Raw genomic sequence first — 12,691 nt, 5'->3', positions numbered from 1 at the left:
CTCGAATCAATCAATTGAAATGTCAGTTGTAGAACCGTAAACAAGGAAGTCTCACTTGCTCTCGAAATACCTTCACCAGGCCAAATTATTAGCTGATAATCTTGCGGCTATTGATAATATAGTCGATGATGATGATTTGGTTTCTTATATCATGAGTGGTTTGAATCTAGTGTTTAACCCATTCAACGGTGAAAAATAAGTATTTTTTTAATTTTTCATAATTTTGTCCTCTACAATTCCATTGCATTGGATCATGTTTTTGAATGTCACAAGCCGATCAACTTAGAAGATTTCCTTTTTTTCACTATGGGATGGAGAGAGAAAGTGGCATGCATAAGAAAGGCATCGCATTATCAAAATTCTTAGAAGTTTGTTCATTGCACCGAACACAGATACGATCAGGTTAATATCCAGAAAATCAAATTCTTCTACTGTCTTGTAAGAATACAGTCCTTTCAAAGAGACAATAACTATTAACTCCCTTTCCATTTTTAACTCCCATTCACCAATAAAATTTATATTTATCAATTTTTATTTTATTTTATTCCATTTGATTCAGTTTCATCGATACATATAATCCCATCCACCAATTCACCTTCAAAACTAAAATAATTGCAACCAAAGAAGATATAAACTACCAATCCCAAGCCAAGATCAACTAATTGGAAGAAAACCCATATCAAATATACGAGAATCAGTAGAAAATTTCACTATCCATTATTGAAATAATATAATCAATGAAAATTTAATTAGAATCAGTAGAAAATTTGGTGCTTTGGTTTCTTTCGACAACAATAATTTTGAGTGTGATTGTGAGACAATATGGTTTCTTTGATTTGGTCGCCCATCTCAAATCAAATTGGTTAAGTCTAATTCTCAGAGACTTCTCTAAATTCTCGTTCAATAAAAATTTGTGTTGTTCTTGTTCGATGTTAGATATGTTGGTAGTCTGGCATGGTCTAACTCAAGAGGTTTCCTCTTTAGATAATGCGTTAATTATTGGTGATTCAACACAACTCTCCATCATGGAAAAAAGAGGTGGGTTTAATCTAAATCAATGTTCCATCAATGAATTCCTTGACTTCATCAGAGCTCTTAGGCTTGTTGATCAAAATTTCAATTAAAACCCAAGATTTCACATCACCTAGACTACTAGAAAACATATTATTATAAGTAACTAGTTGCAGATCAAATTCTCGAGGGTTTTTTCGATTTGCAGATCAAATGAGATAAATTCAAAGAGGGAGGTGGGTTAGAGATTGTTGCGTCCTTTTCGTCTTAAATGGAGGGTAGGGTTGTTGGTTCAGTGGTGAAGGAAGATGAAGTTAAAAGTTCAGATAAATGGGAAGGAGGTGGCTGTAAATAATAAGGTTTTCGTTGTAAATAATCTGAAATTTCTGATGCAGAAAGTTATGTGTCTTAGCTTTGTGGTTTACAACTGTGAAAGCCGAGATGGACCGTCCGATCTGTTACCATCCGATAGTTGGAAACCTCTGTCACGATTTTTGTTTTAGCTTCTGTCCCACGAAAGGCCCCTATATAAATAAATAAATATATATTATGTTGTTTTACGATTTTACCACCACGAAAGGGTATGTTTGATTGCACATGGAAAATAGGGTGGAAAATCAATTTCCATGGAAAATGACATTTTTCAAGTGTTTGATTGCACATGGAAATGGAAATTCATTTTCCATCCCATTCAAAAAGTCCACTAAATCATGGATTTCACTTTCCCACCCATATGGGTGGGAAAATGAAATCCACCCATATTTTCCATTCTCAATTCTTCCCTACCACCACCACTACCACCACCACCACCATTACACTAACATCGCCGTCGCCATCGGCTCCGTCTCTGACCACCTTCTCCCTCTCTCTTCTTCTTTTTCTTCTTCTCATTCTTCTTCATCCCTCACCTCTTCCGTCGCCACCATCGTCGTCGTCATCGCCACCGTCGCTGTTGTCGCCACCGTCACCAAATCCTCCCCTCTTCCTTTTCCTCGTCATCTTCTTCTTCCTCTCCCCCTCCTCTCATCTTCTTCCTCCTTCTCTTCTTCTTCTTTTTTCTCATAATTTTCTATGATTTTATCCAAGTGAAATCAAACAATGGAATTTGATTTTCCAACCCTACCTATTTTCCACAACTAATTTTCCATGGATTTCAAATTCCATGGAAAGTGACTTTCCATGCAATCAAACATACCCTTATGACACATTTTTTCTGTTGTAGAAAAATTAAATTTTAAAAATAAATAAATTACGCATTCAATTAAAAGATATGACATTTTATAGAGGATAAGATGATCTTAATAATAGGTTTAAAAAAAACTATTTGATTGATGGCAAATAGAGGAAAGGGGTTTAAGTGAACCCATTAGACTACTGTAAGAGAAGTAATAATAGCAATTATGCCAAACTAGAGCGGATAAAAGTGTCATCGACACTTTTAATTTAAAAAATGATAAATTACACTTTGACTCTCTGTAATTTGATATGATTTCATTTTGAACCTTGATGTTTTGATAATTGCACTTACCTCTCTTATAGTTATCTAAGGGTTTCTCTCCGCACTTCCACCCTCCTTTTCGGAAAATTGCCATAAATTTAACAGTTAATTACTTTTAAAAAGATTATTATACCCTTTGTAAATGTTAATTTTTTTATAAATAAAAATATGACTTAAAAAAAAAAAAATGAGTTCAATGAATGCCTAGGCGGGGGCATTTTAATTATTGTTTTAAAATTTATTTTTTCCAATAAAAAATAATAAAAAATAAGAAGGTAAAATGGTAAAATAACATTTAAATTTTAAACCCATTAAGGAGAGGTAAGTGCAATTATCAAAATATTAGGGGTTAAAATGGAATTATGCCAAATTATAGGGATCAACATGTAATTTACCCTTAAGAAAATAAGTTTATTGTAGAGGAAAATTATTTAATAGATCCAAAAATAAGGTCTTCTTTCTAATTACCCCAACCTTTTGGAAGGTAATTTAATAAATCACTTAGTAAAAAAAATTAAAAAAAATTTCCCAAATAATTACATGCATTTTTATAGTAAGGGTGATATCCTTACAAACTTAGGAAGGCTGGTCCAACTCTTCATCTTTTATCTTACTTGAATTTTCCAAAGGTGCAACAATCCATTCAAACAATTTGGTATGACAAATAACGAAAGCAGAATGATATACTTATAATGTTGAAGATTTAATAAAAGTAATTTTTTATCTGAGTATCAATTTCTTTATTGTTATTTGTGGAGGTCGATTTTGGGATAAATCAACCTCCATAATGATTTTCACATTTTATTCGCAAAATGGTAATAAAAACATAAAAAGAAAATAGAAAATAGATTTTTTACGTGGTTCAACAAACGTGCCTACGTCCATGGGTTCGAGGAGCTGTTCCACTATCAAACTCACGGTTACATGGCCTATTTCCATCCTTTTTGTCTCTACTTTCTTTCTTCCTTTTCAATGGCCTCAAGGCCTATTTATAGAAAAGCCTTAAAAGAGTTCTAACCCTTACTAGGATACAATTGACCAGATTACCCTTACCTAAATTAGTTATTACATTAAAAAGGAAAAGAACCCTCTTCAAATGATACCACGTGTTTACCTCGGAATATGTGTTGATATTGCAAATGGATGATCCAAATAAGGGACAATTTAATTCATTTTGATCTATTCCCCACTTTTCTCCAATCAAGACCCAAATCTATGGTTGGTTTGTAACCGAGTCACCGAACTTACCCTTGTATCTCTGTACTTGACTCGAATCCCTAGGGGTCACGTGTCCTCCTTTGGTACCTAGCAAGAAATATCCTCCACATTATTTATGCATTTCAAACTTTTTTTTGAAGATCTATCAAGTAACAAGACCAATGTTCGAAAAATCAAGCCAATCGTTGATTTAAAGTGATGAGCTCATCCTTAAATAGATATTCACCTGAAATGCATGTATAATAATAGCAAGGTAGACAGTGCATATACATAGTTCGTAATGTCCAATATTAATAAGAATGTAACTATTGATTGGAGTGTCCGTTTGACTATTATTTCTATGTGGATTTTAGGTATTTTCGCAAAGATACATCCAGAAGCGAGATTGATACTTGAAAAATGTAAAAAGTTTTGGACTCGAGGCTTGAAAATTCCTCAAGCATCAAGCTTAATGCTTGAAGATTTAGTAACCAGCCGTCAAGTTCAACACCTTAAAGAAACGAGTTTGTCACTTGTTGAAGCATCTAGGGTGGCTTTTCATCAAAATAGTGACAATGAAGAAAGAAAGCCCTCATGGGGATTTACTTTGGCCAACGATGCCCCGACAACTTTCGAGAATCTGCCTTCTTTGAGATTGCTAATTTTACATTGTCATCAAAATGCCTCCCGACGTCCAATCCATTTAAGATGGATTGAATACTACAAATAACATGGATTGATGGTTTAAAATTTTGATCATCAAGAATATTTTTTTGCATTTAAGTTGAATACGCTCAAAAGCCCTGTTTATTTACCTTATTAAATGTTATTCTAAGGTAAATCTAGATTAGCATAAACATATTTGTTCTCTATTAATTTAATGAATATTCAATGGGTTAAGGCGAAACGGAAGTACCAATTTGATGATGTTAAGTTGATTTTAAAAAGGTCAATAATTTGCTCTTAATTTCTAAAAGTTGGCTCACAAACTTAGGTGAAGTTTGAAAAGCCAAAGGTTTTGACTTTAGGGCAAGTTATCAAATCATGCCTTGAATTATATTATTTACCAGTACTTTTAATAGATTTATTTACCTGTATAAAACAAATTCCAAATTATTTATAAAGTCTATAAAAAGTGATTTTGGTAAATAAGTTTTTTTTTTTTACACTTTCCCTGCAATTTCTGTAGTGAAGTTTAAATTGTAGAGAGAGACATATTTAAAAGAAAAATCAATACATCAGCAATGTACCGAACATAGCGTAGATAACATTGAAAAAAAAAAAAAAAAAAACTAATATTTTAAGACTGATCAAAAGCTTTGTAAATGGTTGGTCCTGAATTATAACTTTTTAACAGATGGATTTTTGTGATTTAGTGACGTGGCAATACCTCAACCGTTGAACTCCACCGCAGAGAACTGCATGGATAAACTACTATTGAGGATCCGCTCCCTCAATTTTGGCTCTATGATAAGTATACGAGGGTAGGATTTAGGAGTACGTATATACGGTAATCTAGTTTGAAAGCAAAGATGATTTACATATGGGTCCCCATATCTCGGTGAATATTTGATATGCATCCTTGTATATATTCAAACTGATATCATGCATCCCTTGACCTCAGTCCTGTCTTATTGACTAATGGAAAATGTTATAAATACCCCCATTTTCAACTTTTGGCCAAAATCCCTTAATTTTTATTGTCAAAACCAATTATCTTCAACTGCAATTGGGTAGATTTTACTCACATCTTCAAGCTTAAGAAGTAATTTACTTAAACCTCTAAGTTTCAAGAATAGAAACATTGGGTAAAATTGAGGTTGGAAACGATAGATAGGATATGACGTTGAGCTTGAAAATGACTAGTTTGGATGGTACAATCAAGGGTTTTCTTTGATGTGAGATTGAAAAGGATGGAGATGAGTGGTCTGCGAAGAAAAACAAGTCTGTCTTTTATTAAATGTTAAAGATGAGGCATTTAGGTAATAATAAAATTTTGGGTAGAAAACATAAGAAAATACCTCAAATATTTATTATAAAGGGTAAAAATGATATTTAATCGGGACCCTACATGTTCCCTGATCTAGACAACGATCACGAGGGATGAGAAGAGTCGCTGGCAAAGGCAAGTAGCACCCAAATCAGATCAATAATTCATACCTGCTTGGTAAGAGGTTAGGACAAAGATAGATGTTTGTCTTGGTAGTAGGACAAAACAAAATCAGTAGGAATGTGTGGATCTCAGTCTACGCTCCAACCTTTGAAGCATGAGGAGAAATCCCAATAATCTAGAAGCATATGAGGAATAATTCTAATTCGATTGAGACTCCTTTGATCAAGGGATTCTCTATGATCATATCCCAGATTGACAAGAATTGAAGAGGAATCCCTATTCTATAAAAAGGGGAAAGATCGAGAGCTAAATGATCTTTTTTGGCTCTCCCCTTGAACTAGTTAAGAGACTTATTAATCTTTTCTTTTGCAACACTAACATGAACGTTGAAGGAATCTTGGCAGATACAACATCAGTGCCACAAAACAAAGGGAGGTGTATGTTGCACTTCAATGGAGCTAAAAAACATAGTTGATGAAGGAAAATGCAAAATCACCTACACACAATATAAGAAGTCAATCATTCTTCACAAAAGACCTTTTATTGTATGATATCCTTCTTCTTATCAGTAAAGTTTCTCTTTCAATTCAAATTAGTATTTAAGAAGTGGCACAATTTTGACACAAAAGAACCCATCTTCCTCATGTACCAATCCCATAGATGATTATAAGCTTCTTCTAGTTTTATATATATAGGGTAAATTACCATTTGTGCATTGAATATGATGTAATTCCGATTCTAACTCCCTAGTTATTTTAATTCCTAAAATATGAAGAATGAAATTGCAAGTATCTCAAAGTGACGATCCGTTGATATAAGATAGCGAGATCATTGATATTTATCCAAAAAATGACAATCTTACTGATTATAAGAATAATGATCGCAAGTTCACTATTTTTTAGTGAAATTGTCATTTTATAAATCAACGAGATTGTCACTTTTTAGATAAATATTAGCAAATTTATCGGATAAGTATCAAATATTCATGGCCGAATTGACTCGCTGCTGGATTAGCTCACGAGTCTGGAACAAACTCTATTATATGCAATGAACCTCGTTATCAATATCCTATGCTTCTTTATGTTAGTGAAAAATTGTACTTGAATCTATCGGAACTGCCCAAAAGGCTTAGAGTCCAAGAATATATTTTTTTTTTCGGTTTTTTGTTTTTTGTTTTATAATATAGAATGCCATCTTTTATGGAATAAACAATACCATTATATTCGACGAAACTAAGCTAAGATTGTAGCTGGCAGATTTTTCATATCAACTAGTCAACTACCTAATTAAATTATGTATAGGCCATACCAACCAGACATATTTAATGTTTTGTTCAATAAACTTGTCACCTCCTCACCCTTAAATCTGAATATAATAATCAAAATACGACCAACCACCTCTAAATTTAACATACATCTTTGGTGATGATCAAATATTCATTAGTAGTGAAGTTGGTTCGAATAAATGAATTCCATTGCCACCCAATTCCCTTGGAGTCATGGACCACCAAGTTGCAAACAGAAGACAAAACAAAATCAATCAATCAACATTTGCATTCCCTCAATAATAATTTTGCAATCAAACGACTAGAATTTATTCATAATATTTCACTTTTCAAACTTATACAATTCTATTTTAGCTGTCGTATTCAGCCATATTCGGTTTCACCAAAGCAAGCACAATCATCCCTTGATGATACCTAGGCCGAATACTTGGATTACAAAACATAGAGAGGGACGTAGATGTCCAAAATTTTACATATATTAATCCTAACCTGGCCCCTTTGTCGCCAAATGAACTTGACTATTGCTGCTAGTCTCTTCTTTGTTCTCTTTGTTCATCAACGATGATCTCCAATGAAAATTACCAAACAAAGTACCCATGTCTTCAAGGGTTCTACCCTGTGTTTCCGGTAGAAACGTATAAAAGAACACCCACCCCACTAATGCAATTCCCGAGAACAGAAAAAAGGCCCCACCAATCGTGATTCCATTAGAGAGTGATATAAAAGTCATTGAGAGAACCCCACTTGTAATGCGATTCACCGCAACTCCCATGCTCACCCCTTGTGCACGTAGTCTTAATGGAAATATTTCCGAGCTATAAACCCACGTGATGGGCCCCATCCCTATTGAGAACAAAGCAACGTAAAATAATACCATAGTGATGCAAAGAGCTATGGCCCACATTAGCTTCTCATCAGGGTGATGATCAATTATTGTTAAACCAAACGCTAGTCCCGCGAGTGACAGAATCATTCCTCCAACACTAGTGAGAAGCAATGGTCTCCTCCCCAGTCTGTCTAATAGAAATGTTGCAACTAAGATGAAACAAGTCTTGACGAATCCAACGGCCACAGTTGCAGCTAATAGTCCTGATTTCTTCTTAATTCCAGCCTTTTTAAAAATACGTGGACTGTAAAGAACAACAGCATCGATACCAGTAGCTTGTTGGAAGAAATGTATTCCAATGGCTGCGATTAAAACACGTCGAACCGCCGGTGTTGGACGAAGTAGAAGCTCTTTCCATACACCTTCACCATGGCTTTGTTTCGGTACCGAAACTATATCATCATTGGAATCTTGTGGTATACCAGCAGCCTCTTTGATCTCGGCGAGTCGCAACTCGGCTTCCTCTTTACTTTCGGATACTTTAAGGAGTACCCGTTTGGCCTCACCGAGTTGACCTTGCATGATGAGCCAACGCGGTGATTCGGGCATGGCAAGAACACCAAAACCTAATAATACTGAAGGAATGGCTCCGACACCAAGCATGAGTCGCCAGCTGATGTGTTCTGGGAGTTTAGAAAAGGCGTAGTTCGAGACGTAGCCTAGTAAGATTCCTCCATTGATGAAAACTTCAGGTAGGGAGGTCAAGAAGCCTCGAGAGGCGGCGGGTGAGAGCTCGGCTGTGTAGACGGGAGCAATCATGAGAGCGTAGCCTACACCGATACCAGCTACGAATCGGCCTACCATAAGAAATGAGTAATTTGGGGAGAGACCCATCATTAAAGCACCTACAAAGAAGATCACAGCGGCTAACACGATTGTGAATCGACGTCCGATCCAATCAGATGTTCGTCCAGCCGCGGCTGATCCAATTAGAGAGTAAATGTTGAGAATTCCCATTAAGATTTCGACTTGAACGTCGCTTATCTTTAAGTCGTCTTGGATGAATATAGCTGCTCCACTCATCACTCCAATATCTGTGAAACATATATAAAAGAGGAAGAAAGCTTAATTATATTTGAAGAATAAGAGGAAAAAAAAACCCAAACTCCAAAAACACAAAGGAAAGGGGAAAAAAAGAAGACAGAGAATTGATATTTAAACAGAACTACAGTCGTATATAAAACCAAAGAACTATTTGATTTCTTTGAAGATCAGAAAGAAGACTCACCATAACCAAGTAAAATAGAAGTCATGGAAGCTAAAATTGTGCAAGCAAATGCGAACTTGTTTCTCCGGGGTTTCTCCGACGGAGCAATTTGAAATGTGCCGGAGACGGCATTGTTTTCGGTTTTAGGATTCATCTCCTTTTTCTTAATAAGATTTTAAAAGGCTGTATTTTATGAGAGATTGAAATGGGCATGAGTTGTGATCTGTGTGTGCTGAGCTCTCAGACAGCTTAGCCTTAAATAGACTGAAGCTTACATCATCGAAGACCATAGAGTTTTGTCGTTCTTGGCTTTGCCAATTGCCATAGATAGATGGTAAATCTTCTCTCACTTCCACAGTTCCACGTTTGTTTTGAGGGGTCCGCATAGAAAAATGCTGCACTGCTGCGACTACACAAGTCGCTGCGTTGACGTGGATGGGTGCAATGAACTTGGGTGCACATGGTTCGGATTTTGATAAAATTGGAATCGAACCAAATATAATCGATTTTACAATTTTGGAACCGAACCAATCCAATTACCTTATAGAATCGAACCAATCCAATCCAATCTTGGTTCGAATCGATTCTCGGTTCTCATACTTATTATTTTCGATAATAATATTGCAGAAATGGAGAAATGTAAGGATTTGTTGAGAAATGGATTTTTCTTTTTCTAATCTAAATCTGTTCACTTGTTCGTTTTGGTGGATAAATTCTCTGCTTCTAATGAAAGAGAAGACGAATCTAAGTGGAGAGGTGGGTTTTGTAGAAAGAGAAAGAGAGAGAGCGAATCTTGTTTTTAAAGAGATGAAATTGGAGACAACGTCAGATGGATTGGTTTAGAGGCTCTTCATCGAAAATATAAAATTAATAATTTCTATTCGAATAGAAAGGAACGTTAGAAATTTTCTGTATAAAATCTTTTGAGAGAGAGAGAGTTACCTCTGTTTTCTGACGAGGTGGCGAGGGAGACGAACGAGAACGAGAACGACGATGGCTAGGTTTCGATTTTCAGACCTTTTCTATATTCTACTTGAAGAAGAGAGAGAGAGAGAGAGAGTTACCTCTATTTTCCGACAAGGTGGCGAGGTGAGGTGAGCGAGGGAGACGAACGAGAACGGAACAACGCCGGCTAGGTTTCGATTTTCAGACTTCTTCTATGTTCTACTCGAAGAAGAAGAGAGAAATAAAAAAGATAAAATTTTATTTTTAAATATATTTATATATATATATATATATATATATATATATATATAATTGGTTCGGATTTCAGATTGGTTCGGTTATGTTATATCCTTAATCCAAAACCGAACCAAATTAATCGGATTTTTTTTTATCCATACCCGAACCGTGAGTGTGTTTAATCCGAATCAATCCAATCTAAAAGCTTCGGATTGGTTTGGTTCTTGGATTTACCCGATCCAATGTGCACCCCTACAATGAACCATGAATCGTGCTGGTGTGACATTGAAATTGACTTCATTTCACACATTGATGATGTGGAGGCGTGCACAAAACCATATATGCCTATCACTCGTCTTTCTATCTAAAAAACTCATGATAATATGACTTTCCCACCTGATATACTCAAAATACTCCCTTGACGTGGCAGCTGTAGAATCATATATTTTTGCTTCGTGATACAAATGCACATCCTCATAAATATGAACAGCTATGTATCCTAAGGAAAAAAATATCTATGATTCTAGCACATGCCACATCAAGAGAGTATTTTGTGTATGCCACATGAGGGAATCAGAAAAACATTACTCAATGTGTTAAACGATGTCAGTTCAACATTTTTCATGAATCATAGATGCTTTCATCAGATGCGTTAGGATTTAGAACGGTGTTACGTTACTATAATAAAGGTATGGTGTCTACATGACATGTTTTTTTGTTGGAGTTTAAACACCTAGGGCTCTTAACCAAGCGACAATCCTATATATTTGAACTCTAATAAAAATGTGCCACGTAGACACTTAATATTGCTACAGGAACGAGACACTATTCTGGATGGCGACTCTTTATCAAATACAAGTGAAAATCATTTATAGTTTTACATGAACCTCCGCATCAACAAAGTGTGAAATGCAGTTAACTTAACAGTCACTCTAGCATGACTTGTCGGCAAAATATGAAAGCATCCCTATGTTAAGGAGAATGCTGAATTGACTTTGTTCTACACTATATTAATGTGGTAGTGTATTGAGAATTATAGATTTCTTGTCTTGTATCTTTGGAAATTTTTTTTTTATGATTTTCTACCCAATTGATTTGGTCGATATTGCGTTGATGTAGTAGTATTACATAATCATATATTTTTTTCACTCTTATCTTAAGAAAAATCATTTATGATTCTGTACACATTGCCATGTTAGTATTGAATGCAAAATGTTGTATAAAGTCAATTTAACATTTTTCAAGCTGTAGTTCTAAATTGACTTTCTTAGTCACTTTGTTGACATGGCAGTGTTGAACATGATGTCTAGGAGACAGTTTAACATTTCCTTTTTCGAAAGTTATAATCGTAGTTTCAAAACTCATGAATCAAACAAGCTTGACAAACGTGTGTTAGTTTTATAAAGGAAAATGCTAAAGGGACTACTTAGGGCGCGACATTTCATATACTGTACTGACTAGGGTTGCAACTTGATTTGGTTTGGTTCGGGTTGATGTCAAATTGGAACTGAATCGACATAGGTCAGTCCACTAAATAAGAACCAGAACCAAACCAAATTCTATTGGAACCAAACCAAATTAAAATTGGTTTGATTCGGTTTGATTCCACGGATTGCAAATATTTTATAAATTATAAGTAATATTTTTTAATGAAAAAAAAAAACATAAAATTTTATATAATAAATCACAAATCTATCCATAAAAAGCCATTATTTTATCTATAAAAGATTACTAATCTATGTATTAACTCTTAAAATAATTTATAATAATTATTATATACATATATATTTATTTATTGCATAGGGATTGGATTCTATACAAGTTGATCCGAGAATCGAACCAAATTGATTGGTTCTCCATTTTTGTAATTCGGAATCGAATCGTAACCTGTTCCAAACCAAATCAAATCACCCCAAAATTATCGATTTTGTTCGATTCTCGGTTTGAACCGGACCAAGTTGCACCCCTAGTACTGACGTAGAAGTGCGCACCAAACCATGTATAAATATGTGTACAACTCCGCTTCAACATGATGTGAAATGCAGACAATTTAAATTGACTCTTTTATAAATATGGATCATTCTAAATTGACTTGCTTGAACACTACACTTAACACTATGCTGATGTAGCAGTGTGTAAAGAACCATTATTTTCTTCCTAAAATTCAAATTAAAAAATCTATGATTCTCTTCACACTACCACGTGAATGCACTGTTAAAAGAAGTTGAAGTAATTTTTTATATTTTCTTTTAAAAAATTTCACCTCAAAATGTATTATATATAACCAGCACAAAATCATTGAGTGCATTTCT

General features: G+C 34.7%; 1 protein-coding gene across 1 annotated transcript; it reads right to left on the bottom strand.

The window, feature by feature from the left end:
- Positions 1-7,351: 7,351 nt before the first annotated feature.
- Positions 7,352-9,447, bottom strand: LOC147407322 (polyol transporter 5-like). Its single transcript, XM_086435827.1, has 2 exons — positions 9,219-9,447; positions 7,352-9,024 (listed from the first exon to the last, which is right to left on the bottom strand). Exons 1-2 carry the CDS (start codon positions 9,349-9,351, stop codon positions 7,589-7,591), a joined length of 1,569 nt encoding a protein of 522 aa, XP_086291953.1. The 5' UTR covers positions 9,352-9,447; the 3' UTR covers positions 7,352-7,588.
- Between the last annotated feature and the right edge of the window lie 3,244 nt (positions 9,448-12,691).

This window comes from Akebia trifoliata, chromosome 3 (genome assembly GCF_017979445.1).
Source record: "Akebia trifoliata isolate Shusen 1 chromosome 3, ASM1797944v1, whole genome shotgun sequence".
In the NCBI taxonomy this organism is placed as follows: Eukaryota; Viridiplantae; Streptophyta; class Magnoliopsida; order Ranunculales; family Lardizabalaceae; genus Akebia; species Akebia trifoliata.
Note: the sequence above shows the minus strand (reverse complement) of the source record. Positions and strands in the feature narration are given on the sequence as shown.

Bases quoted from the DNA above. Each gene is read 5' to 3' on its own strand.
- LOC147407322 (XM_086435827.1), bottom strand. From the start codon at position 9,351: ATGAATCCTAAAACCGAAAACAATGCCGTCTCCGGCACATTTCAAATT. The intron at 9,025-9,218 runs GTGAGTCTTCTT...TATGTTTCACAG, and splicing joins TTCTATTTTACTTGGTTATG to ATATTGGAGTGATGAGTGGA.